Here is a 27,023-nt window from a genome sequence, read left to right on the forward strand (position 1 = left end):
AGATCACTCGAACCGTAGGTTTCTAACCGCGTTAATAGCTCACGATTTTGTAAAAGATTGTGCGAAAATGATATCGAAAAATGGGTATTGTTAGACGTCAATGAGCTATGCGAGCAACGAATTTATTGCCTTTAATTTGGGAAGATTAAAGATAAAACGAGAGCGGCGTTGTAACTAGTCCGAGAGAAGCTCGGGAATTTTTAAGCAGTTCTGAACATCGTCGATTTTAATTTGACAACGGCCCGAGCTATAAAACACGAAGATGGAGAAAACAAAAAGACAATGGTGGCCGCGGAGACCGCATCAGATAATGTTCCATCGACATAATAAACATTTATAATACGAAGGTGGTTTTTTAGGAAATTTCGTAAGATATTGTGCCGGCTCATTCAGCCGAAACAATGGGGTCCTCATAATGTTCTACATAATGGGTTTTTGAATTCACTCAATGGAACTTTACTTTGTGATCGACGAAAGTTGTTGGCGCATTGAGAGTTATGATTCAGAGAAAAAAAAATGGGTGTGTAACTTCCTCCGGCGAGGTTTTTGAACTGCATCGATCCGCGACTTCTTCAGCTAGCATTTAACCAATTATCGGGAGTCTAATTTCTAAACAGCATTTGGTAATTACTTTTTATTACACTCGACTAGTTTTTATAGTTGCAAAATGACTTCATCTATAGTAATAAACGGCTTCTTTGCTGTCTTTCTAAGCTTATATTTTAGTTTTTTCTACGTCAGTCAGTACCGTTTCGTAACGTCGGAATTGCAAATGCGGCAGATGGTATCAGTTGAAGTTTTACCAGACAGATAAGTTACAATACCTCCCTGAATCAAATTAAGATAATTTGTCAATTTTTTGCTCCATTGGGTCTTGCGCTATCATGACTTTTGCTACTTGCCAGTAAATGATGTTTGTCATGTTTGACGTTATAACCAGCTTTGAATACCTTGTAACGTTTTGTTAATAATTGAACTTCGTAATAAAGTTTTATTTGTAGGTTGTTCACCTTTATTACGGTAGCATTATCCTTGTTTTTATGTTCTGTATCTGTACACCATCCTTTTTTATAATTATGATTTTATAGTAAACTAGCTTCCGCATGCGACTCCGTCCGTGTAGTATTGATAAAATCAAAAGTGAATAGCCTATGTGTTCTTCCAGACTATCCTACATCTATACCAAATTTCATCGAAATCCGTTCAGCCATTTAGGCTACAAACTCTAACAAAACAATTGCGGTCACTTATTTAAAAGCGTTCCATGATCTTATAATCCATAACTGACATTTAGTTAAGTGGAAAATGGATAAATGTCAGCGAAATGTTGTCGTTTGATCCGCTACGTATCTTTGATTGAAGGTACGGTTTAAGATGAACGATAAAATAGTCAAGGCTTTTAAATTCCCATAAATACATCGACTTCTTAAGTCCTATTATCGTGTCAATTAGTAGAAGAATCTTCGCTTGCTTTAACTATCTGTGTTCTATTGTGTATTTAGTGGTTTATTTGCTTTTTCTTGTATAATTATCAGATTTTATAATCACATCTGCCAACAATGAGACATCAATTAAGATTGATCTGTTCATGCTCGTCTTCGATCAGATATTTTAACTGTCCACAACTCACTGCATCCGTGCGTACACGCTCGTCTCAATTGACATTTATTCGCAGTATGTCTAAAATGTAAATGTGGTTAGTATTCACATACTGTTAGTGCAAATTCCGACATATCATCGCCAGCAAAATTCTCTTTACATTTTGAACTGTATCACATTGCTATAAGAAACTTGTTAGCTCGATGCAAACATGAAAGATCAACGTCGGATGACCAATATAACGTGGTATATAGCACTGATTGGTGTGTAGAGAGTTTTATTGAAAGGGGAGATCTTGGTACGCCGGTGTCTTGTTTGGTGTGCTAGTAAATTTCATAGTATATCGCTTAGAGGAGGTAATGAGGCGGGGCAATGGGTGTACGAACGGACAAAGATCTAGCTGACATACGTTTTATGTTTGCCTCTAGCTGTAGCCATACGTTTGTGCTCGCATTCCTACTTATTTAATCTATCATCAAAACTGACTTAATAATAACTTTATCGAAATCAAATATTTTAACTTTTGTACAGTCTATAAAGATATTCAACAACTAAATTTTATTTGATAGCTTTTAGAGATTTATCTTTATTAAAAAATTCTTTTAGAAAAAGTTCTTTTAAGAATCTTTTAGAAGGAGAGCGAATCGTACAGAATGAAGAAACACACTTCGAGAGATGGACAAGAAAAGAGTTCGCGACCCTTAGAACTGAGGAAACTATCCAGAGAGAGACAGATTGACAGTGAATAAATTTAGAAAAGCTACAAAATATCATGTCTAAATAATGCTTAATACATCAAGATCGCATATTCAATGTGTAGTTTGATTCCCAAACAAATTCTTATATCATGGTCCAATATGGAAGTTGCCGCTTAACTAATTGAATCAAAATACAATATCATACCCGATTTGTACGACACCGAGATGAATCACGTCATTTCTAACGTTACAAACAGTCACAAAATAAATTTGCGTTTAAAAAAGGTACTACTAAGTTTTATGATTCTTAACGCTTTGGGAATACAGTTGAATTTTGTTACGGTTAGTGTATGATGATGGAAAATATATGTTTGTCGACTAAGTACTTTTTATTGCGTTATTTCGTAGAGATGCCACGATAAAGTATATGTCTAAGAACGTATCCCCGCGATCGATTAGGTTATTGTTGTTACGAGATTGGGAATAATGTTTTAAACGTTTTCCGCTTATGATGAATATTCTTTTGTTGGATACGGATCAGCGGCGTGGGATCTTTTTGTTCGATGTGTTTCTTGTAAATGTTATTTTACATTTTTAACGTCATACTTTTGGTTGCGATATTCTTACGTAAAACTCTGATTTACATGAATCTTGTATTAGACTGCTTTAGAAACATTCACATTTTTTAATGAATAGATATACCAGTAGCCAACTAACTATCCCTATTACTTGATGGTGATAGAAAGCCAATTGTGAAAAATATTTTAACAATGTTTAGTTTGGTTTACTTTTTAATTTTATTAACTAATACATTTTTTTCTTGTAATTTGTTACTCTAAAACTAAGGATAGACAGAAGAAAAGCGGTACAAAATATGCTTTACTTGATTGAGTGTAAATTATTCACAAAAAGGCGCAATCATAGGATCTTTTACAAAATCTTTCGAAGTAACCATTCGATAACTATTGTGATGTACACTTAATTATCCATATTACGTATCGCAATGTCCATTAATTACACGGCAATATGATTTGAGACGTTTACACGGCGCGGGCGGTCATAAAGTCAAGTCGGCGGATGAAAGAGCGCAAATAATTATTAACGTACGCGTGCGTAGATCAAACTGAGATCCGTCGATCGATAAAGGATCTAGATGTGTTGCAGCGGAGATACTGTACCCCATTACGTATTGTAATAGACATTGCGTGCATAGAAATATAGAATAAGAGCTATTTTCAAATTAAACATTTAAGAGTGTTTTCTTAATACATTTTGAAAACTTATTGTGACTTATTTTTATTTGTACTTTGAAAGGTGATTTTTGCCCATAGTAAAATATTTATAAATTATTTTTAATAGCATATTTTTTTTATAGAATTTCACAACAACGATGTTTATTTTCACAGTTTTCAAAATGACCAGCTTTTGATTTTACTTAGCAAACAGTATCTTTATGGACATTAATTCCTATGGAGATTTGTAATAGGACCGATGTCGGTACATCCTCGTCTTTGTTCGTCCGTCCCCTCCCCTTCCCGTACCCCTTCCCACCGCTGGGCAAGCGGTGATTGGAGTAAATGATTCCGCATGATCTTGTTTGGTTTTTGCTCTGTTTACGTTGTCGCGCTTGACGTTTAGTTGCCTCTTTTTAGTCTGTCTGTACGAATGATGGCTGGTAGTCAATTAGAGCTTTGTATTGCTAAGATCGTGATTGTTTTTTTTTTAATTTAATTTATTGTACATACGAGGTAGCGATAGCAAGTAAGACATGGAATGTCGTCCTTTCTAATTAAAACTCGAGTTGACTTAGATTTATATTTTTAATGATAATTTAACTTTAATGTATTAATTTTTAAACATACATTTTTATGTAATTTAAAACAGTTTTATTAGATTCGAACTAGTAATGATAACAGCGGAATATTTTACATCTTCAAAGAACCAAAACGTAGATAAAAATTGGCTTTAATTACGTGGTAAAAACTGGAATAGGTCGTTTATAGACCTGCCTATAACTTTTCATTATTTATTACGAAATACTTTAATATAGATTTAATTAAAAGTACAGATAAAAGAGTTAAAAGATATAAACAAATATCAAATGTCACTTCACTCGCACATAAATCGATTCTTTTTCATTCGACCCGCGATTTATCGACAATCGATTTCGATCAAACAGTTGACGTAAACGATACTAAAGCATCTGGTACTTTTATTTAATGTATTTTTTAACTTAATAAAACAAGTTAATTGCAATTTAAATTGTTACAAATAAATATGAAATATCGGAAAAACACGGATATACTAAAAAAAAATACTGGAATGATTTTTTTGTCTATAAATATGTAAAATAGTTTTAATCTGTTATTTATTATCGTATGTACTCAATATTAATAAATATATTGTATTATTGTGCGTGATATTTCTAATTTCATAAGTTAAAATTCAAAACATATTTACACGCGAGTCGACGAAATGAATCCACGTAACTCGAAACACGTACAAAATATAAAATCAGCATAAAATAAGTGATTAGGATTCAAAGGACAGTCATTCAAGTATGCGCACACGCAACGTTAGCTCTTTACGTAATCAATAAGACCTAAATTCACTTCCGTTGTATTCTTAAGTTATCTTAAGTTCATCATCTTTCTCCTTATTCTACTCCCGTAGGGTCGAAGCAACAGGTTTTTGTTCTCTACATAACTCTATCCGTCATCTCAGTCATCACTCCCTTCTTGATCAAGTCACCTTTCACGCAATCCATCAATCTCTTTCTACGTCTACCTCTACCGGTGTACCACACTCATAACTAACGTTCTCCTTGGTTATGCGATTCATCCCTCTTACGCTACATAAGCCCTGTTCGTAATCAATAAGTACTAAAATCACTTCCGTTGTATTTAAATATATCCGATACAAATACTCCTTCATTAAGTTATCTTAAGTTGTAAAGTTTAATCACTTAACAGTGGTTTTATAGAGATCAATGGACACATTACAATTTTTATTTTGTTATAAAAACTTATCGGGATGTTAAAGTTTTTATGTAAATTTTGAATGGTTAATAATGGAATTTGTTCGCAGTTTATAAAGGTAGACTTTCACCCGCGACTCTTTCCCCCCGGAACAAAAAAGTAACATATGTGTTCTTTCAGACTATGTTCTAACATTAATAACACTATTGTTAAGGACATACAAATCGAATTACAAAAGAGATAAAACAAGTAAATGAGGCACAAAATGTTAATGAGGTGTTAAATAACATTTCTCAGAATGTATTTCATCTCTAAAGTTGAAATTCCTTATGAGTTGATAAAAAAACTCGAAGCACACGTTCACTAGGTCCTTTTATAAAGTAAAAACGAGCAAGACGCCTCGCCGGGGTCACATAATGCATTATAATTTTATACAAAGATACAAACTGCAAGACTCAAATGAATATGCAAAAGCGATGCGTTTGTGTGCCGATTGAGTTATTGTGATCGTAAGTTTGTGTGCATCGAGCTTTATGTCTACAAGTGATATATTCGTGTGTGTATTCACGAGTGGCGCTAGTGTGCGCGTATGGCGCTAGTGTGCGTGGTGCGCGCGAGCATCCGAAGAAATGCATATTTTATGACGTCTGCTCACATTCTGCGCGGTGCCACAAAGAAATTATACGCGCATTAAATCCGTGGAGGTGTGATTTTTTTTTCGTTATACCTTGTACAGGTATAAAGATTTACTTTTGTATACGAGATTAAACATAGATTAAACACGTGGAGAAAGTTAACTTAATAAACAAAATAAAATTAGGAATATTATAATTGTAAAGAGATTTTAGTTTTAATGAGAATGCTGTAAAAATAGGTTAAAAACCTCGACTGATAGATTTACTACATTATAAAATAAGAAACAATATGTTGTATGTTGTATGTTTTGGTAGAACAAAACGGCGGCAATAAAAAAAATAACTAAATTATGATTTAAATTGAAAACAAAAACTCTACAGAAATGACTTTATAAAAATAATATTAAAAATTACTAATCTAATTCGACTCCATTCATGTCTCTGTTCTCGTCGCAAGGATATGCGGAGCGGGGCCGGGTTAATTAACAAAAGAGTGGAGGATGCGCCACACATGCTAACCTTCAATGCAAGGATACTTATCATCTATTCATGAAAAACTGTAATTTCCTAACAATCTCACTTATAAATGCGAAAGTTTAGATGGATGGATGTTTATTATAGTTTGCCGCCTAAACTGCTGAAAATATCTCGATGTAATTTGCCATAGATGTAGAGCATAGTCTGGTAGAACTCATAGGCGACTTACTTTTGTTTTTTTAATTCCACGCGGATGGAGTTACGAGCGGAAGCGTACTATTATATTTGTGAATTGTATTGTACAAAGAAGCCAGAAAAATATGTGACGGTGTGACAAGACAGTTCTAAATCTCCATGGTCCCTGTCTACCCCTCTAGGATGCGTGTGTTGTATTGGTGATTTAAAGGCAGGACAAGAAATTAAAATAGATTAAATAAGTACTTTATTACTGTACTTAGTATGAATAATTTCATCAATTGACTCAAGGAACCCTAAAAAGCAATCGCAGACAAATATAATGATAAATATATTTTCACAAACATGTAATAATCAGAAATATGTTAGAAGCCGCGTTTTAATGACTGTAATTAACGATTTTTTACTAAATAAATTATAACTCTATCGCCTTAGGAGTTCACGGTCTGTAGCCAGTTAGACAGGAACAAATACACTTTCGTCTTATGTTAAACAAGGACAGAAAACCTTATGAATATTAACAAGTTGGATAATCGATGATCGAGTCGAATAATCGATACATCATTTTCTTACTTTCTTATGACTGTTGTAATTTAATTTTTATTTTTAACAACAATATTATGAACGTAATCGAATAATCTAACTTAATCAAAATCTTTCTCTTAATACTTTTCAAATAGATTTATATAAATAAAAAAACAAACCAACAAACAATAACGATTTAATATTGTAATATATATGTATATATGTAGTTTGAATTCGCATTGTCTTCAAACATTTCATGATACTATGTGACTCCGCATTAATTTGTTCGAAAGTAACACATGAATGAAAACGTAGCCGCGTCTATGTATGTCTGAATGGTAATACCATTGTTGAATTTTAAAACGAATTTGTTAGTACAGAAAAAATGAATAACAATTAAAGCTTTCGACTGGTCTTATATGATGAAAATATAGATAATCTGTGCAAAAATTATAAGTAATTATTCTACGTCAATTCGTGTTCTATTTTATTTTAATTTCATAAAAAACTTACATAACAATGTCACATTTAGACATGTTGATAATTACCTAAAAACTCCCTTGTACATTTCTGGTGCTCTATCGAGCAAGGTCCTCTCTTTAGTACCAACAACTCTGAGTGTAGAATGACTTACAGCAAAATATTTTTTTAAATTGCAAAAACCAGCGCTTGACCACTATCCCACCTAGACCAAGGTGAAGATGTGGTCGAAGGATGGTTTTGAAACGAATGTTAAATAATTATCTTTAAAAGCGACGCTTAATTTTAAAGGAATTTGCAGTTTAAGCGCGATCTTATCATTTAAGACGCTGTACATATTTAAATGACTTAAGTATTCTGCTGTCGTAAAAGGGAGATTATTTTATTTAAAGGACTCGTAGTGTGTACGTGTAATTGTATTTGATGTGCGTTAGTAAAGCGCGGGCGATACGCCGTGTCGCAACAACAGCTCGCACGACAATCAAGAACAAATCGCCGCGCACCGGACGGACGCACTGAAGCTGCTCTATTATACAGTAAATGGGAAACGCTATTTGCCTATTTATCCCCGCTGATCCCCAGTCCGTCCCCCGGCCTTCCCCCGGCCGTCCCCCGGCCATCACCCGTCCCAGGCGAGGAATTCTACGAACCAATTTAGTACTCGGCCGCGGAACTAGACGTGATTGACGGAAACACTAAAACTTCTCATTGCATTAGTTAAAATAACGATCAATTTGAATAAACTCGAATCTAGTTTAACGGTGTGAAATAATGTATAATTATATGTGACAATTTTTGTATGAGAAATAAAACTTTACGAGTAATAGCGAATAATAGAAATTTAGTGAGTAGAAGAGAAAAGATTTTGAAAATTATGGTGCAACAATATTATCGTAATAAGAAGTAATTCGCACAAAGTTTTCTATGAGAACTTCAAAACAAATACATTCGTTAATACAATCATATGAATATGAGATTAAATTACTCACGTCTTGCTACCTACACGCGTATCGTTGATGTATTAAAAGATTCAAACTTTATTGCAGCTCGTACTTAGTTGGGAGCGTACGACTTCGCAGATGATTGTTTGCCTGCGGGAACAGGAAAGCGCGCCCACTAGCAACTAGGAGTCAAAATAATGTGTTAGCCGGCTTGCATAAAGTTTGAATGGTATTATTCTCTAGCGCTACTACTAGCTACTCTCCCAGCGCTGGCCGGAGCTCAATTGAGTGAATTTGCCTCTATTGAAGTGGATTAGAGCTGCCGAGGTTTTTACAATTACAGCCGGGGGCCCGCTCAGGAAGTTACGCGCGTTAACACGATCTCCACGGAATTTGATGATAGCCCGAACATGAACATTACTTATGACGTAATTTGTTTATAATATTGTTGAATCTTTTTTGTATTATCAAAGACTGTTCTTGAGATTAATAGAACAGTTGTCAGCTAAGGGCTCATACTAGTTATAATGTTCCAAGGAATATTATTATCCAGAAAAAACATTTGAAGAATTAAAATAGTACACTCTACAAATGCAAACTAAGTAAAGTAACCAAAAATAACCTTACATTTTCAATTATTATAATGAAAGTAGGTAGAATATTAATTTGGTGAGCATTTATAATAGACTAGCTGTTCCCCTGCGACTTCATCCGCATAAAATTGTGAAAATTTTATTTTATTGTTTACATGTGTCAAATCATCAATTGCAAATGTCAAAATGACATGACGCTGACAAACCATAGCAACCTTGCTTTCTTGATGTTGGCAGCAACTTATGGTCTCTTTCCCACATTAGGGTTTTTATCCTAAATATTTACCCCCTAAGTTTAATAGCGTGAAAATATATAGCCTAAAGCGTGACGTAGGTGTAGGGCTTTTTATTCAAAAAATAATTATTCAAAAACATGCCGTAATTGCTGACATCTTAGGCAACAAAGAAGTGTGTGTTTACGCTTTATTATAATAGTATAGATTGAAATTTATCGATATTAAATTCAAACGTTTTATTGCCAGAACGAAGCCAGACATCGAAATTTCCACATCATTAATTAAGAACAAACAAAAGTGTATTTTATAGCGGCATTACGTTCAATGGCTTATGTCAAATATCTCACGACACTTTCCAACTGTCTCAGTGACAGTTCAACGTACAGATTAAATATTTGTGTGGAATCGATAATTAAGAAACATCCTAAATAGCCGATCACAGAATAAATTAGTGGCATGTCACTTTTCACGGATACGTGTAAAAAATGCACGCGTTTTTGGAGAAATTATTTTTACTCTGTGTACGCGGTCGTTATTCAAATGATTGTTTGGAATTGTTCGTCTAATTAATTCTAACAGTTCATTATTATTGACTGTGGAAACAAAGTAATGTGACTACTTTTTGTATGTTTTTGTTGCTTTTTTCAGCCATAATTATTATATGAATATTCTAGGATAATAACCTGATAATTGCCTTAACTTTACCGCTCGTAACTATTCTATCATAATTTTTATATAATAAAAGGCAAAGATGTTAGCGTTTTACCGCCATAACACTAAAAATTACTGAGTCCCATTTATACTGGTTGAACCAATAAATTTAATAGACATTTTGAAACATTATGTAAATTTTACTAAGGTTTAAACAAATTAAGGACACAATATTACTATAAGGTAAAAAATAGCATATGCCCTAAAAGCAATACTAAAAAAATGGCAACCAAACAATTTTTAACAAAATCAGTGGAGCTCTATCTCCTAACTAATTAAAACCGTGTTTCAAGAGATATGGCCAATAATAAAGTAGGTAGTTAGTAAAATAGATTCTTTAAATAAACAGATGACAAAGAACGAACAAATTAACACTGTCAGATTGAATCCTAAGGCTCGGTTAGACATAACAGTTTCAAGGCACAACCATCTGTTACATACTAAGTGCACCTAATTAGGGCGAAGCTGAGAAATGTCGAGTTTAGCAGACACACTGAAATGTTCCAGATACGAAATTTGCACGTTTGTTAAACCCTAACTCTGTTAGATTTAGTTAACTCAGAAGTAACCATACAGTTTAGTATTATAGTGGTATATATCTTGGTGCGATGATCGAGATCCGTTCAGCACTTTAGGCAACAAACTCTAACAAATATCCATCTAAACATTCGCATTTATAATGACAGTAAGATTCATGGTTATGAAGTAAAACATAAGAAATTGTGTTTTTTTATATATTTTTTAATACTTACCACTTGCTTGTAATTTTCTTTCTTGCGAATCGTCTGCATCCATCATTGATTGTTTTTGGAAGAAACCCTGAAAATGTTATTAAATGTAAGAATTTATAGCGATTTTTCAATTATTTTCAGTGATCATTTTGATTTCTAATTATGTTTGCAATCATTTAACTAAAATATTAATTTAAACTATTCGATATCATTACAAAACTAACCTATTTCAACATGTTCACAAGCTTATAAACTTGAAATGGATAAAACTTTAATAACGTGATGTCAATTACATCATACCTGCATTTGTAAATTAGCTAAATCCTCTAAATTCTTTCTCATAAGCATATTTTGCTGCTCGAACTCTGACACGCTGTTGCCAGTACTAGATGTCGTTGATTGTTCCTAAATTGAAATAACAATTAAAATTAGAAAACCAACTTTTAATATCTTCCATCTTTAAAATATAGCCTAAAACTTTCTTGTACTTCAACCGAAAGTACATCCGAGAATCATTACATCTAAAACGTAAAAAAAAATAACTATTGTAATATTTGTAAATAAGAGAAACGAAACTTCAAAAACTACAAAATTCGAATGTGAATTGTCAAGTGTTTATTTTCATCTACCGACATTCAATATACCACAATTATCAAATAAAATAAATGATATACCTGTCCATCCGCGTCTCTCGATACACTCAGATCAAGAGTCTGGTCTCCATCATCAGAGCCGCTGCCATCTTCCTCTTGACTTTGAGATCTGCCAAATAACCTCATCGATTGCTGGTTGATTATCTGTAATGCTCTTTGTCTGTCGAAGAAAGACAAAAGAATACTTATTAAGATAAAAAATCAAGGGCAAAAGACAAGACTTTTTACCCTAACTAAACTGCAATAAAATTTATGGTTACTTAGTGTAAAATCTATTATGGAAAACTTTGGACTAGGCCTTTACCTAGGTTCATGCATAAAAAAATAATTGATTTATTTTGAATATATATAAATAATAAGTAAAAAAGGCATATTTGATTATTTATTAAAATTGTTTTAACACTGTTTGGCGGAATTTACTGTATTTTTATTGCTTACAATAATAAAGACATGTTTACATGACATTATTTACTTTCTTTTTAAGTCTACATTAGGGAATTCCCATGGTTGATGGTGATTTGAAAATATTATAGTTTTTGACTAGTGATATTTTACCTTTGAGCTTCTATGTCATTGTCCGGCGTTTTCGGTGGTGTTATATTAGTAGAGCCCTCGTCTTCAGTCGCTGATGACGACCTTCTCAAGCTCCTGTCAATGCCATCGCCTGAATCGTGTCTGCGCTTCAAACTCATAGGCAACTGAGTTATCGGTTTACCTGAAAACAAGAAAACGTTCATTACAAATGTAGGGATGAAACCTTTAAAAGCTTAAGTTCTTTGCAGTAAATGATTTTTAAAAGTAAGAAAACTGTACCTTGTAGTGCTTCCAAATTTCGTATTTGCCCGCTAATAGCATCAGCTACTTCATTAGAAGACAGTCCATAAATTCCTAAAAATTCCTTCATAGTGTTTATAGCGTAGTCTCTTAAGATCCTATTTGTTGTATTATTTACATCACCATTTTGTTGAGGTTCCACCATTTCCATTGGTTCCTGAACTTCTCCCAATCTCTCATTAGCGTTAATATCATGATCTTTATTGTCATCGTCGGAATCAGATTCCCTTCTTCTAGGAGGTGAGTTAGTTTTAATTAATTGAGATATAGCAAAAGGATTTTTGGCACAAAAAGTTTTGTTCTGTAAATTGCTAAAGTTCAACACGGTCCTGTCTCTTTCAGCTTCTTGATTTATTTGTAAACTATGTATATAAGAACGTTGGAAAGTATCAACTTTCTTATCATCGACTAAACTATTTTGATAATTTGAATCTATGTTTTCATTTGAATCAGTACTTAATCTTCTACTGAGATCGACTGCTCCTCCTTTTAGAAGATTGAAGTTTTTAACTCCAATTTTTGCAAAGGTACCATCGTCAGTTTCATCTTCGACCAACTGATCCGGTGAGGTTCTATCGTTGCCATTGACTGGGCTCTCTAAGGTACAGTGTCCTCCGTTGGAATCATCAGAGAATGTTGTCGCGTTAGGAGCACATCTGGGCTTGAAGTTCTTCCGTTTGTTTCTTTTAGGCATATTGTAGTAAGGAGACATATCGGTGCTGTGGTCTTCGTGGTTATCCGATGCCTCCGTGGCCCAGGATGCGGCTCCATGGTGCAAGTACAGCGGTTCCTCCGTCGCTGGCTGAAGTCTCTCGTGTATAGATTCCTGGTGGGCTGCCATCGCAGTAGTCATTGCAGTATTTGGACTCTTTCGAGGACCACAACCTGAAACGAGCCCGTCCTGCGAAAACAATACGTCCAACTTTAGTTTTATACAAACAATCAAACTTAATTCAACACATTTTAGCGTCCAATCATAACAGTGATTCATTTTCGTTCAATTTAAATTGAAACAATGTATCTGGATTTAACAATAGTCTTTTGTTGACAATGAGATTAGCTGAATACTGTGGAATGTTTTTGAATTCGTTTTTAAATTTTCTCTCTGTTGTTTGAAAATAATGAATTCGTATGGATCGTCGCACGTTGCTATATTTAATAACGTATACGATGCTTACCTAAGGATTTTGTTCATGAGTACATTATGTATGGCTTCGATATAATATTTATCAGTCTTCTGAATCAGCCATATACATCATCTGAAACAAAAAAAACGTCTTAAATCATTTATAATCGAAGCTTTTAATCTAAAATTAGATAACAGAACTTTAATTTATTCACGTAAATAACATATCTAGTCCAATTTCTATAACGCGAGATATAATAATGTATTATTATGAGAGATTACTTTTAACTAAATTGACTAAATCTCGTCATGGTATTTGATGCTGTAAAAAGACTGACAAACATGCGAATTTGGCGTAAAGCGTTGATCGACAAAAAATATATCAGTTTTCTAGACGAATTGACGTAATATAGTGTAATTTAAAAATACGGTCCGGAGAAAAAAACCGCTTGAACGTGTAACACGCATCGATCAACTGTATGAAATTAATTATAATCAACAACGTATTATAAGATCTATTTTCGAGAATATGAGAACGCTAACGCTAGTCGTGGTTGATAAAAAAATAACTTGTATTCATGTCGAAATTGGTAACGTGTTTTTGGTGTACAATTACTTATTAAAATCTAATACAATGATGTGGCCTTCGGCTCTCCTCCGGTATCTTACATCGAAAATGTCATGGAATCAATATTTTTTAGTTTTGTAATGTCAATTAATAATAATCTATTACAAGTCAATAATGTCAATGATTTATCTGGTCAACATTTCTTGTTACTTAGGATTTTTATATAAAATTGATTTAATAATGAAAAATTGTAAAAGAGAAATAAATAGACTGTCAACGACTTTCATCAAAAAGGATGTCGCTTGATTGTTTTTTCCGATTGAGAACAAAAGTTTTGCGAAATTGTCTTTAAATCATCTTTTTAGATTGTTTTACAAAACCAGTTAACATCCGCAATTTGGTACATTAACTATAACTGTATTTTTAAATAACTTTAGATAATCCTATTTAAAAGTTACATCGAGTTTCTGCTGAAACTCATATACATATTGCTATCTCTTTTATTTTCAAAGAGAAAGACAGAGCTGAATATATAGAACTCGTGTTTTAGACTCATTTCATTTCTTTATCTGTTACTCTTGTATTTTAATTCTTGTTATTTATTCGTGTGACTTTTATACTCTGTTATTAAATGCTAAGTTAATTATAATATCGTCCGTATCCGGTTATGACTTATATTTTGACATTACGCTTGAATGATTTGAGGCGAGTTGAACAATTTTTAAAATAGAGTCAAGCTGGATTATTATGTTGGTAAAAGGGTTCCGTAACATTTTAGTATTGACAATAATTTATTTTTATATTATTACCGACAAGAAAGACTAACAATTTTCATGTATATTGTACTTGTAAATAAAATGTTGTTTCCTTTACAAAGACATTTTTATTAGTGTTTGAACAATAAAAATCCACCGTTGTTAGTACAATAATTATTGTTAAAATAACGTACAGTCTACAGAAGTGAATATATTTTGAATTTTTGAAAAGCGAAAGGTTTTTTAGTAGACGGATCTCTAATTTGTCGAAGCTTTAATATAGTTACGTGTAGGTAGTTGTACAAAGTTTATTGTAACACTTCGTGTAAGTGGCCGATAGCTGTTCGTGACTGTACTTACGAAACATCTGCATTAGAATGCTAACTACCGTTTATGATTAAGTCTGTACCAAATTAATTATTTTAAAAATATATATTAGTAACTTTCGCCCGCGACTCCGTCTGGATTAAAAAAAAAAAACAAAAATTAAGTAGCTTGTATGTTCTCACAGACTATCCTCTACATGTTTTTAAGTTAATTAAAATTTAGATAATAGATTTTGCTTATACTCAACAATGGCCGACCACTAGTAAGATAAAAATATATTAAATAAAACGCTTGACTATTTAAGTATTTGTATCCAATTAATAAAAGTAAACGAAGTTACAAATAAAAATATAATAGTGCAGCCTCGCATCCGCCAGATCGACATATCGATAAAACCGTCTATAGATGTCACAGCATTCGGTTGTCGATATCGACAACTAAATGTCAATATGACGGTGACGTGTTCGTGTTTTCTAAGAAACAATACTTTGTTTTTTTGTAACTAGTATTTTGAAGGTCCAGTAACTTGTGATAGAACGTGACATATCTCACGAGGACAATTTTAACATGAAAATATAAACAATTTAAACTATGGAATAGGTTTTACTGAGTGTTTTGCGTACAATAAACTATGCGTCCCCTAAGGGGGTCGGAGCCTACCCTAAGTTAGGGAGACTAGGCCATGTGTGAAGTCAACCACGCTGCACTGCGAGTTGGCTTCACACATATCTTTGAATTTCTATATGTGCAGGCATCACGATGTTTTCCTTCACCGTAAAAACGTCGGGTATTACGTACATATGAAATTCGAAAATCACATTGTTACATGACGGGATTCGAACACAAGACCTGTAGATTACAAGTCAAGTGTACAAACCACTGACCCACCGACGCATTTTACATTATAGTGTACTTAACTGTTGTTCTCGTTTTCGTTTGCGTAGAATTAAAACCCGTCTACGCTTTACTTTACGTTCCTCCCTAACCTAGTCCTTATCAGTCCCGCCGTGTGGGAGACATATTTAGAATACCTATACGCACGACCTCATCTATTTACAAACATATATTTTGATCATAAACTATCAAAGATTTATACTTTCAGAACGACAAAACAACCTAATACTAGCCTTGGTTGATAAACTAAAGAATGCGGCTCAATGAAAACATGCTATTGTTGTTTGGTACAACAAAATTGTAATAGAGAACGTATTGTTTCATGATTAAACTGTTAATGAAGTATTAGAAATAGTTTTTGCCGTACAAGAGGCAAAGGTCAGACTCGATGTAATTAACTCGTTAAAGCTACACCCACACTATAGTGTAACAGCAACGGGTATAGCGAATTGAATAGAAATTTTATACGTTAATTATTAAAAAAAACTCTTTAAATTAGATGACTATTAAAGAATTTATAATCTTTTTACAAAAAATATAATATTATTATTTTGGATTATTTAGTTGCTTTGCAAATTTACTATTTTTTTGCAAATATACAATACTATAAAAGAAAAAAATAAACAGTAAAAAAAGTAGGAATCAACATAATATTTTGACAATGTAAGCATATCACATTACAAGCTAGAGTTAGTCCACTCTAGTGGAGCAACACCTTTGTGAACATTTAGTTATAAAACGGATATAAAAGGATTTAGCAATTGCTTTGATTTTGAGTTACTCCTTTGTTAGAGCTTACACATTACAGTTGAAAGCTCAAAGACTTTGTGATACCTATCTTGTATTCATTGCGATAATTTGTCACGAAAAGTTACGACAAAACTTACGTAAAGTCGTTTAGTAAGACGACTTTCATTAGAGGTGTATAGTCAATGTTGAACAATTTGATCTCTTTATTAGAAAATCACACACGAATTCGAACCATTTTATACGATTAGTTTGGAATGATCCAGGAACCATTTTCTAAGACATGCAGCGTTCTAATGTTGTTTTGTGATAGAGGCTTTATTCATTAAGAAATTTGAAACGAATGAAGGTTTCAAATTTCAGTAGTAACGCATTTTAGTAACATTTTTGATTGCGTGCTTATTATTCAGTCTTCTGATTTAATAAAAGAAATCTTAGCTACAAATTTTAGGAAAAATGTGTAAGGAGTATTGAATAATACTGTAATAGTATTGTTAGTTAAATATTGTCTGTAGTAAAGGAAGTTATCTAGTATTAGTTTTAGCCAGTACAGTAACACCCACAGCGAAAGATGAATATCTCAGATACCTTTAATCAATGGTAATTATATACGAAAGGACAATTAAAACAAAACTAAGTCCTAGTCGAAGTATTTAATGGAGATTGGTTGCAAGATTTTACTTAAATCTCCTACGAATATATCATACCTCGGTTTAGATTTGAGTACATCATGTAAGTGCCTGACTTATTTAGAAAAATAAAAGAATTTACATTTCATGTTTAGTTTATGAAAATTTTCCCATATCCAATAACGCCATTTAAGCCACTTCCGTCGTCCTTCGTGTGTCGGCCATCTTGGATCCGCCATGATGGTATCCGATCAATATTAATAATGCGCCTGCGCATGTAATTGTGACTGTTTTATTGTTATTATTGGATATTGTTCCGCGCAAGGCTGCCGCGAAAAAGGCCAGTTTTACATTTATGGCGACTGTTAACGCATTGATGGATTTACTTGAGGTTCATACGTGTTGAGGATAATGAACGATGCCCTATAATAAGGTTACGTGTTAGCCGTTTGTTTTCAATTCATTCGACCATGTTTGGTTCATACGCCTAACAATATACAAAAATATATTTCTTCGAATCAAAAAATTAACTTTCAAGAATGTGTTAAACTTATTTGTGCTTCCAATAGATTGAAAAACAAGCGTATAACATTCTACAACAAAATAGTATCGATATTAAAAGCCTATAAACAATGTAGTTGCTAATAAACTATTTAACAACAATGCAAGCGCGTGTACATCGGACGTAATCGAGTACTTTCCATATATAATCGAGACATCGAATTGTTCTAGCTATCGATGTATCGATAGAATCGATTCCGAGCGGCCGACATAATTAAATTAGATTATGTTAGCCGCGTGGGTGTAAACTGTAGACCATGTCTTATCGGTTTTCTATACGAATTAATTTAAAATCGGCGAGTTTCGAACAATAATTTATTATGCGCTGCAGGCGATTGATTTTTTTTTTTATTAACTTACAACAAAACGTTAACGACCTGTTATATGGAAGCGTATAGGCAGTAATTAGTCTGCGTATCGCTTTTACCAAAATAGTATTAATTTATTAAATTTAAAGTGCTGTACAAAACTTACTTCGATCACAATATGTTAGCAACTGTGATTTAGTGTTCAACGCCTATTAATGTCCAATTATAGAGGTTGGATTTAATATATGGCTTTAATACAAAAAAAACATTTGTAATAATTATAGAAACTTGGAAATTGAGAAGCAAAAGGTTAGCGTGGTATGGACATGTTATGCGACGAAATGATGGGGACATAAACCAGAAAGTGTTAAGAGTGTGGATGGCTACAAAGGAAGAGGAAGACCGAAGAAAGTATGGATGGATTGTGTGAAAGAGGATATGCTTAAGAAAGGAGTAGATTCAGATATGACGGCTGATAGAGATGTATGGAAGAGCAGCACATACTGTGCCGACCCTCCGTAAGGGATAAGGGCAAGTGGATGATGATGATGATAGAAACTTGGTAATTTATTTGTAAATTGTGTCTGGTTGTCAAAGAATATATATTTCATATCTTTTCTGTGATATCCATACCCTTCCCATGTGCAGTGATAATTTGCAACTTTTAATAGCGAAAGTCTTCAAAATCTATTCAGTTTCGGAGATTAAATGCAAAACATTTTTTTCTTAAAATAATAAATTACAAGTTACTAATTTCACAATAATTCAAGCTTAATTTCAACACGGAGCTTGGTGTTTATTTCTAAATTGAATTATGTAAGCGAAACAAATTACATATATTCTTCTTCTTACTAATTTTATAAATGGAAAACTTTAGATGGATGGATGGATGTTTGTTAGAGTGTTTAGCCCAAACGACTGAAAGGATCTCAATGAAATTTAGCATAACTGAAAAGGACAGTCTGGAAGAACACATACGCTACTTATTTTCGTTTTTATTTAATTCTACGCAGTCGGAGTCGCTGGCGAACGCTAGTTATGTAATAACTATTTTACATCTCACAATCTCCGGCCATAGATAAAAATAGTTCAACGATGCATAGACAATAATGTATAGTGACATAACACTAGTGTACACCCATGACATAAATTTTAATACTCTGTGGTGCGCTGCGAGCGAATAACTCCAGCTTATTCTACAGGTGATCATTATAGGCCGTAAACTCGCCTATAAAATAGATTAGCGCCACATTTGAATATTCAAATGACAAACACGGGCCGTTCGCCAAACATGCGACTCGAATTTGTGACCTGCTAATAAGAGATAGAATGATGCTGGCAGGTGTGGCCTTTTGTTTTTTTTGGCGTTCCATTTTCAAATAATCAAATCGTTTGTTTTTATTTTATTGATGTTTAAACGAATCAAATTCTTTTTAAAGAAATTATTTCTCGATTCGAGTGCTTTTACAAAATACTTTTGATATGACGCTTTTTTCTTTTTATTTTAATTACAGCTAATGATTTGAAAACATTGTTTGTATGATTTTTCTGTATTTTATCTACATACCTTTTTTAAGGTATTACAAAAATGACCACCACTGGGCAACGAAGTGTATGCAACAAAGTTTATTGTTTATAATGGTTAGCGGTATGAATTATAATTAATCGTACTTCTATCTATTATTGCAGTAATTCATTGTGATTTGATATTCCACACGCGGCCGCCATTGCTCGGGCGCATTCTGAACGTCTGTCTATCAGGCCTTCGTTGGCAGGTAAATGACGATCATTACTTTATATTTATAAAGTAACACTAACCTCAGAAACTCAACTCACCCTTAGAGACTAGGTTAGTCCTAAACAGTTCGTTAAATGTTTGTTAACGTAACTAAAAATTAGTTTATAAAAACCTCAGAGATAATTGTTACAGCTTATTATTCCGCTAACAATAAAATAAATACTTTTGTAATCAGAGCATTAGAGCCACAGACTCAACATCGCTTTCGGGGTAGCCATTACAAAAAAAATAAAACAATTACATATCTCAATAACACCAAACGTTAAGGCATACTAAATCTTATTCTCAGTAAAATAAGATTTATATTTCATCAACAGAACTGCAAATTAAATTCTCGTCAACGCACACGTTCTAGTTTCAAACGTTTCCACTTAAATTCAAATGTTTATTACAATTGACAATTAGGAATATCGAAATTCATACATGTACCTTATTTGAAGGTGATAAGGTTTAATTTCGACTAGCAATTGTTTATGTGACGGTAAATTTACAATGGTATGGTTGTGTTTTGATATAGCGAATGCTTCTGAGAAGAAAAGGTCCTCTTGTTTGTATAACAGTTTTGCGTTGTTTATATCTTGAGTATAACGTTACCTGCGATGGTTCGCAGATTTGTGCGTAGGCCCAGCGTTATCGAGTGCGGTGGGTCTAGCCACGGTGGTCTTAATATCAATTCTTTGTATATAGCTATTGGTATCATTAATTCATGTAGCGAAATGTATATCAGATATAGCTTGGAATTAAAGTATTGTCTGATTTGAATGCTTAAGAAAAATTTTTGGTGGAAAAAATTCAACGAAAACTAATGCCTTTTTTGTTTTGTTTTACACTTTTTAAGATAGTTTCATGTAAACACCATGGTCATAAAAAAAACTAAATAAAGCACGTAATATTACGTAAAATATAATAAATCGTTATAAAAACTAAAGAACTCTTAAAATTACAAGTACAAGTGAGTCATAAATCGTTGCTAAGTCGAATTAAACAAATATTTAAGTGTACACTTTCAATTATAAATCTTATTATAAACGAATAGGGTATGTTTCCGTTAAGATGAGTATTATAAAAAATATCATGAAAAGCAATGTGTGGGTTCTCTACCAGACGCTTATTCTGCAATTAAAAACGTATCGAAACGCAGCGGACTTATCTTACAATAACAAACTCGACAAATTCTTATTAAAGATATTTTTATTGGCATGCGCTACGACAAGCAAGCGTCAAATTTCTTCAAACAAATACAATACACAAACAATAAATTGTAACAATTAATAAGAATGTAATCTGCCGTTTTTAGGTTATGCGTCATTTTAAAAATGGAACCCATCTTTTTTTAGGAATAAAGAATTTTGTTTTTACCTCATTCATAGCGTTCAAACAAAACGAATTAAAAATAAATTAATACGTGAACGCTAAGTAATAAATCTTAAAAACCGAAAACAAAAATACCAAACGAAATGATTTAAAATAAATAAAAAATGAGTTAAGCGGTAGTCAGGCGGAAAAAAGGAATTAAAATTCAAATAAAAGAACAGATTCTTTAAGATAATGCTTATTCATTCCACATTTAAAATCAAATTTTCAAATAAAGAACTGGACTCGGACCATCGAATGTACGCGGGGGAGCGAGATGGCTATACAAGGAAACATGTAAATCCGACAAAGATGGATATCTCATTATGATTGACAGCTGGGAACGTCGGCCTTGAAATATTTGAAACATTATATTATTATAAAGTACACTATCTTCATTCAACACAGGAGCGTGGCGGTCATTAAAGTCTTTTAACTTTAATTTAGAAAATGAATCAAATTAAATTTCATAAATATGATAAGAAAAACTAGTTAAGATTCATAATTTTGGGAAATTTATGTTTCCTTACCAAAAGCTCTTTGTTTAAGTTTTTTTTTCAATAATACATTCAACCCATGAAATTTCTATAATAAACCATAAAGCTTTGATATACAGATTTAGTAACTAGATTTGGTTACTAGACTAAGTTCGTTACTTCTACTGCAGTAAATTAGATACCCTGAACGATTTTCTAACTTTGTAACTATTTGATTTTTATAAAATAAGTCACACGTAAAATTTTTAATTTAAACATTGATTTATATAGAAATAATCAACGGTCTCAGCCTTGTATAGATTGATATCTTCTATGTCCGTTTTACTCTTGTGTCAATTCCTCATTACCCGTATGTATAATGACGGCAGTCGCCGCTAGATGTTCATTTTTAGAAACGTCGAGTTTCTCCCGAACACGTTTTAAATCATAATTCGAGCGCGTTTTTTCCAATTCAGTACGTTGACTTTATAATTTAATTCGAAAACGTTTAACTATCCAGCGTTTGAAACCGGTGAGCACATCACTATTTAATAAGGGTGACAGTGACAGATTAAAAATGACTGACGCTTTTCCGTAAAAAAAAAGTGGGCATAGTTTTCGGTAAAGGCTTCGGCTTTAGACTTTATATAAATACCTAAAGAGAATTTAGATAAAAAAATATGACATGTTGTTTAGGTTATGCCGCCATACAAAACACATTATCAAAAACATTTTAGTGTATTAAACAATGATCTAATCGTTCTGTTTATTTATGATTTCAATGGTTGAAATTTATGAAACTGTGCTGTGAGAGGGCATTGAGAGTTTGTATGACCACATTGTTTATTGTTTTGCTACTGAGTGTCACATCTCACAGTTTTGTTTACGCGTATAAAATATCAAAGCTTATTTATTCAATGTTTCTTCGAATCGATTGCCTCATTATATTCAAAACCGATATCGGAACATCTCTATATTTTTTACATCACTATCAAACATGTTTCCCGCCATTTGTTCTGTCAAAGAGTATCTATTGTTAAATGTTGCCACTTTTCAAACGACTTACCGAACTTAATTCATAGAGTAATCAAATCCAGTTTTATCAAAGAGTATCAAACAATACACGCGGTATTAACTATTAAGTCTAAGATCACGAACTGTCTCACAGAGATCGGATTAAACTTTCGTATTTTCAAATTTCACCAACATAAATCTAATTTAAAGAGTTTTTCTTTTTAATTTTTTATTTATTTCATAAAACTTATACCTTCATTAGTCATTTGTTACCTAAAAGATTAATAAACATTAAAGTTTCTAAATATATTGAAGAAATAATATCACATTTCTCAGAAAAATATGGTCAAATAGTTGAGAGCACAGTTACAATTCTTAAACAACGGATGAAGAAATTCGAAGCGAGTTTTAAGATTACAATTTCGAGTGGCTAGATAATTCTGTATTAGCATACAAAGGAGAATTACCGTCTCGCTGTGCGTCCGTATGTCATAGTACTTATATTATAAGAGGCCACGCCTTGTAGCTGTCATATGTAACCTAATTAGGCATGAGCTTCGCTTGCGTTGCTCAACTATTAAAATATTGTTATAAAACCACACATTAACTTCATGTATGGGCGCGAAAATGATTCATCAACACCTATCGTACACCTTGAAGTATCTATTAAACTTTTATTACCTACTATACCTTAAGGTAAAGCTTAAATACTATACCGTAAGGTAAATTGTTTATCCAGAGAGATGGTCATATAAACAAGAACGTAAGATTGAATGTGGCTACAAAGGTAGGGGAAGACCGAAGAAAGTATATATGGATTGTGTGAAAGATATGCTTAAGGGAGTGAATTCAGATATGACGGCTGATAGAGATGTATGAAGCAGTACATACTGTGCCAACCCTCTGTAGAGGCAAATGCAGGTTGATGATTTATCTTTTTATTTGAATAATAATTCAAAATGTAACACATCTTGTGCGTAATAATAATTGTCAAATACAAAATATACATGATACGTTGGTATAAAATAAGTTGGCAACAAAGTGAGCACAGTTGGTAGGTAAGTAGTAAACAATGGAGCTATTCAATATTTATGTAATAGGGCACCAGGAAGACATGGCGCGGTTTACTTCGAAGCCCATCATTAAATTCCTAACACTTTTCTCATTTAAATTCATAAATTTCCGGTGTAAGTGAATTGATTGTTACGCGAGGCACGCTCGACCGATTGTACACACACATTCCTAGACACATATATTTTGTTGCTGGCCACTCAATAAATATCAATGCGAAAGTAACTTCGCGCGATCTAAGTATTACTTTTTTCATTCGAATAAAACAAATTCTAGGTCAATCTTGAGCAACGGACATTTACGTAAACATAACACGTAATCAAATGGTAAAAATTTTATCAGCAAAGATCTCTATTTAAAATTTTGCAAAATGAATTACCTATCATACTTGTCCATATTAAAAAGACCTGCCTGAATAAACTATTTGGTAGGAACGTGATACCAATAAAAAATGGACACCAATAAAGTAACGAAATACGCAACACAAATTCCATTTGCCGCACAATAGAGAGCACACACGATTCCAAATTCAAATTTCAATTAAAAAAAAAACAACGCGTAGAACGTAACCGCGCGGATTTTAAATATGGCTCCTGTTTAGGGTTAACATATCACTTGCAATAAATTCTAACGATAAAACATAAAAATATTAATTAAATGCTTACAAATAAAATGAAGGGAAAAAATGTATATTAAGTATAGTCCTTCGAAGTAATGTGTTTTACTATTGTAAAATTGCTATTGAATTTTGTAAATTTTGAGCCAATGGTAACCCTATTCCATTCTGATTTCGTATTCTTAATTCGAATTCAATTATTATTTTCAATTACCGTGGTGCGGTCGTGAGGCGAGCGGCGTACCATTGTCCTAGTTTATTTTTATTTGGTACAAAATACTCAACTTGCACGAAAAAGCAATATAACTTGTTAAAACCATATTACATTAGCTTTAACGATCTATTTTGTACTATAAATATTTGTTACGAGCTTTTGTAACACAAATCAATTTAAACAACGTTCTATGCTAATTTGGATTATTCGATAAATAGTTTAATTATTAGAAAGTGTAAGGATGTTTCGTCATCACTAGCAACTATTTCTGAACGGAACGCGCAAAGAATAAGTTTATTTTTTAATGTACTTTCAACTAAATTATTTGATTATGTTAATGTACTGTAGCCTAAAATTTTATTTATTAAAATGCTTTTTGAAGCTACTGAAGACCCCAAAACTATCATAGTATGCTTGTTGTTAAAACAGTTAAAACATTTTTTTAATTAATTTCTATTATTGTACTGATTTATAGTATAAATTACAAAAAAAACATTTATAGCTTTCGAGGTCGGACGTTATAAGTCGATCCAGTTTCAAATTATATTTTTCAAACAAACACACACTTTCTGATCACATTGAGATTAATGACCTCACAAACAACTCTCCGAATCAAATTTCGCAACAAGCAGACAAATTACTTGTCGGACTTGTTACGGTAATAAACAATTTTTTTCTACGTCTACCCACATCTGCTGTTGTATATTTTATAAAACAAAACTTGATGCATTACTAAAATATCATGCATACGGCGATTCCGAGAAACGTCCGAAAGCATAAAATTCCTTTTAAACCTTTTTATAGGCGAGTTTATTGAGTCGATATTTCGAGAATCCTCGAAAAGGAACATGACTTACAGACGTAAGTTAGTAAACAGAGCTGTTATTAAAGAAGTGAAAAAAATCAGAGGTCATCGACACAAGAGTGTTCCCAGCCACTCGAATATTTTATAGAGAAAACACTTCAAAACGTATATGTACTATTTCCATACTTTAATTACATGTTTAGACACCCACATGTACCGCGCACACACACTACCACCGGAATAATTATAAGATAAACATATGGCTTTTTAAACGAACGACCAGTTGTTAAAGCGGTGTCGAATGTACTTATAAGTTATATTAGGTTACTTTCCTGTGCCACAAGGAGCCTTTTGATTTAACTATCTTACTTTAAACAGCTTCAACTCTATGTAAATAATAATCAAACGGTCGAGTACCAAAAAAAAATATATGGTATAATAATTGGTTATTGTATTACTGTACTTGGCTGTACGAGTACGTACAGCACGGGCCCAACAGGAAAAAGAACTCGTTTCACATTCAAATTGGTATAGGAATTTGAATACGCGATTGTCATTGGTTGACAATCAATCATTATAGTTTTTGAAATTCGAATTCCTCGGCATACGTGAGGCATGATTCGATCAGGAACACGAGTGTTGCCAGTTATATTTATACGCCAACATAAATGGTAATAAAATTAAATATTTAAGATTAATAAAATTAACATTAGCTTCACACTTTATGAAGTAAAATTAATTCGTTAAAGTACAATGGCATTTTTCTACCACATTATGAAATTGAGCAACTCATTACAAGTACCAGTTTAGTGTTGTTCTTAAAATCAAAGTTTTGTGTATTTATATCCGCTGTCGAGAACACATAGGAACACGAAAGAGGCAAACACTCGTCAGTCGCGGCCGTCTAAAAATTTACATTTTCTCATTTTCTGACTGTTGACTTAAAGATTTGGGAGAAATATAAACATCGTTCACGTGCGACACTGTTAAACACCCACTTAAATTTTTAACAAACTATCACGACTTTTAACTGAAACAAGGTAGTCAGACATTTAGATGTATATCGGATATTCATTAACGTATTTTTACATTTAAAAAGTGAAAAACAAAAGAAGGTATTTACATTATTGTAATTTTTTTGTATTATCATTCTGGTAACATTTTAGCTGTCACTTGTATTAAATCGATTCCTTGGCCGCGTTCTTAAATCGAGATAAGTAAAAATACTAACGTCATTTTACCGTCTTAAATATTAATCGGTCGTTTACAAAAGTGAAAGAAGACGTCGTACCCAACGCAAACAAGTTCTAATCTGTAATCTTTCACACACAAAACGCTCGAATGGCCAGTAATGGGCGTGCAATAACAGTTTTCCATCAAAGCCAAATTTCTAATCGGATTCTGACAGGGCAGGTATGTGGAGCACAGTTTGTACCGTAAATGCCTCGGGCCAATTTCATGTTAGCATAACAACG

The 27,023-nt window shown here is 32.8% G+C and overlaps 1 protein-coding gene and 1 long non-coding RNA gene across 4 annotated transcripts in view; one reads left to right on the plus strand and one right to left on the minus strand.

Moving 5' to 3' along the window:
* LOC106111378 overlaps positions 1-27,023 on the minus strand; it is a 77,338-nt gene that overhangs the window by 10,683 nt on the left and 39,632 nt on the right. For all 3 annotated transcript variants that reach the window (XM_013293433.1, XM_013293434.1, XM_013293431.1), the window contains 6 exons: positions 13,465-13,545; positions 12,266-13,187; positions 12,008-12,167; positions 11,474-11,612; positions 11,100-11,204; positions 10,821-10,887 (listed from right to left, as the gene is read on the minus strand). In XM_013293433.1, coding sequence (XP_013148887.1) covers positions 10,821-10,887; positions 11,100-11,204; positions 11,474-11,612; positions 12,008-12,167; positions 12,266-13,139 — 1,345 coding nt within the window. In that variant the 5' untranslated portion in view covers positions 13,140-13,187; positions 13,465-13,545. The remainder of the gene's footprint in view (positions 1-10,820; positions 10,888-11,099; positions 11,205-11,473; positions 11,613-12,007; positions 12,168-12,265; positions 13,188-13,464; positions 13,546-27,023) is intronic.
* The window catches only part of LOC106111380, a 57,766-nt gene continuing 57,557 nt past the window's right edge, over positions 26,815-27,023 (plus strand). Inside the window, exon 1 of the long non-coding RNA XR_001226165.1 lies at positions 26,815-26,961. This is a non-coding gene — a long non-coding RNA (uncharacterized LOC106111380). The remainder of the gene's footprint in view (positions 26,962-27,023) is intronic.

This window comes from Papilio polytes, unplaced genomic scaffold (genome assembly GCF_000836215.1).
Source record: "Papilio polytes unplaced genomic scaffold, Ppol_1.0 DF824169.1, whole genome shotgun sequence".
NCBI classification, from domain to species: domain Eukaryota; kingdom Metazoa; phylum Arthropoda; class Insecta; order Lepidoptera; family Papilionidae; genus Papilio; species Papilio polytes.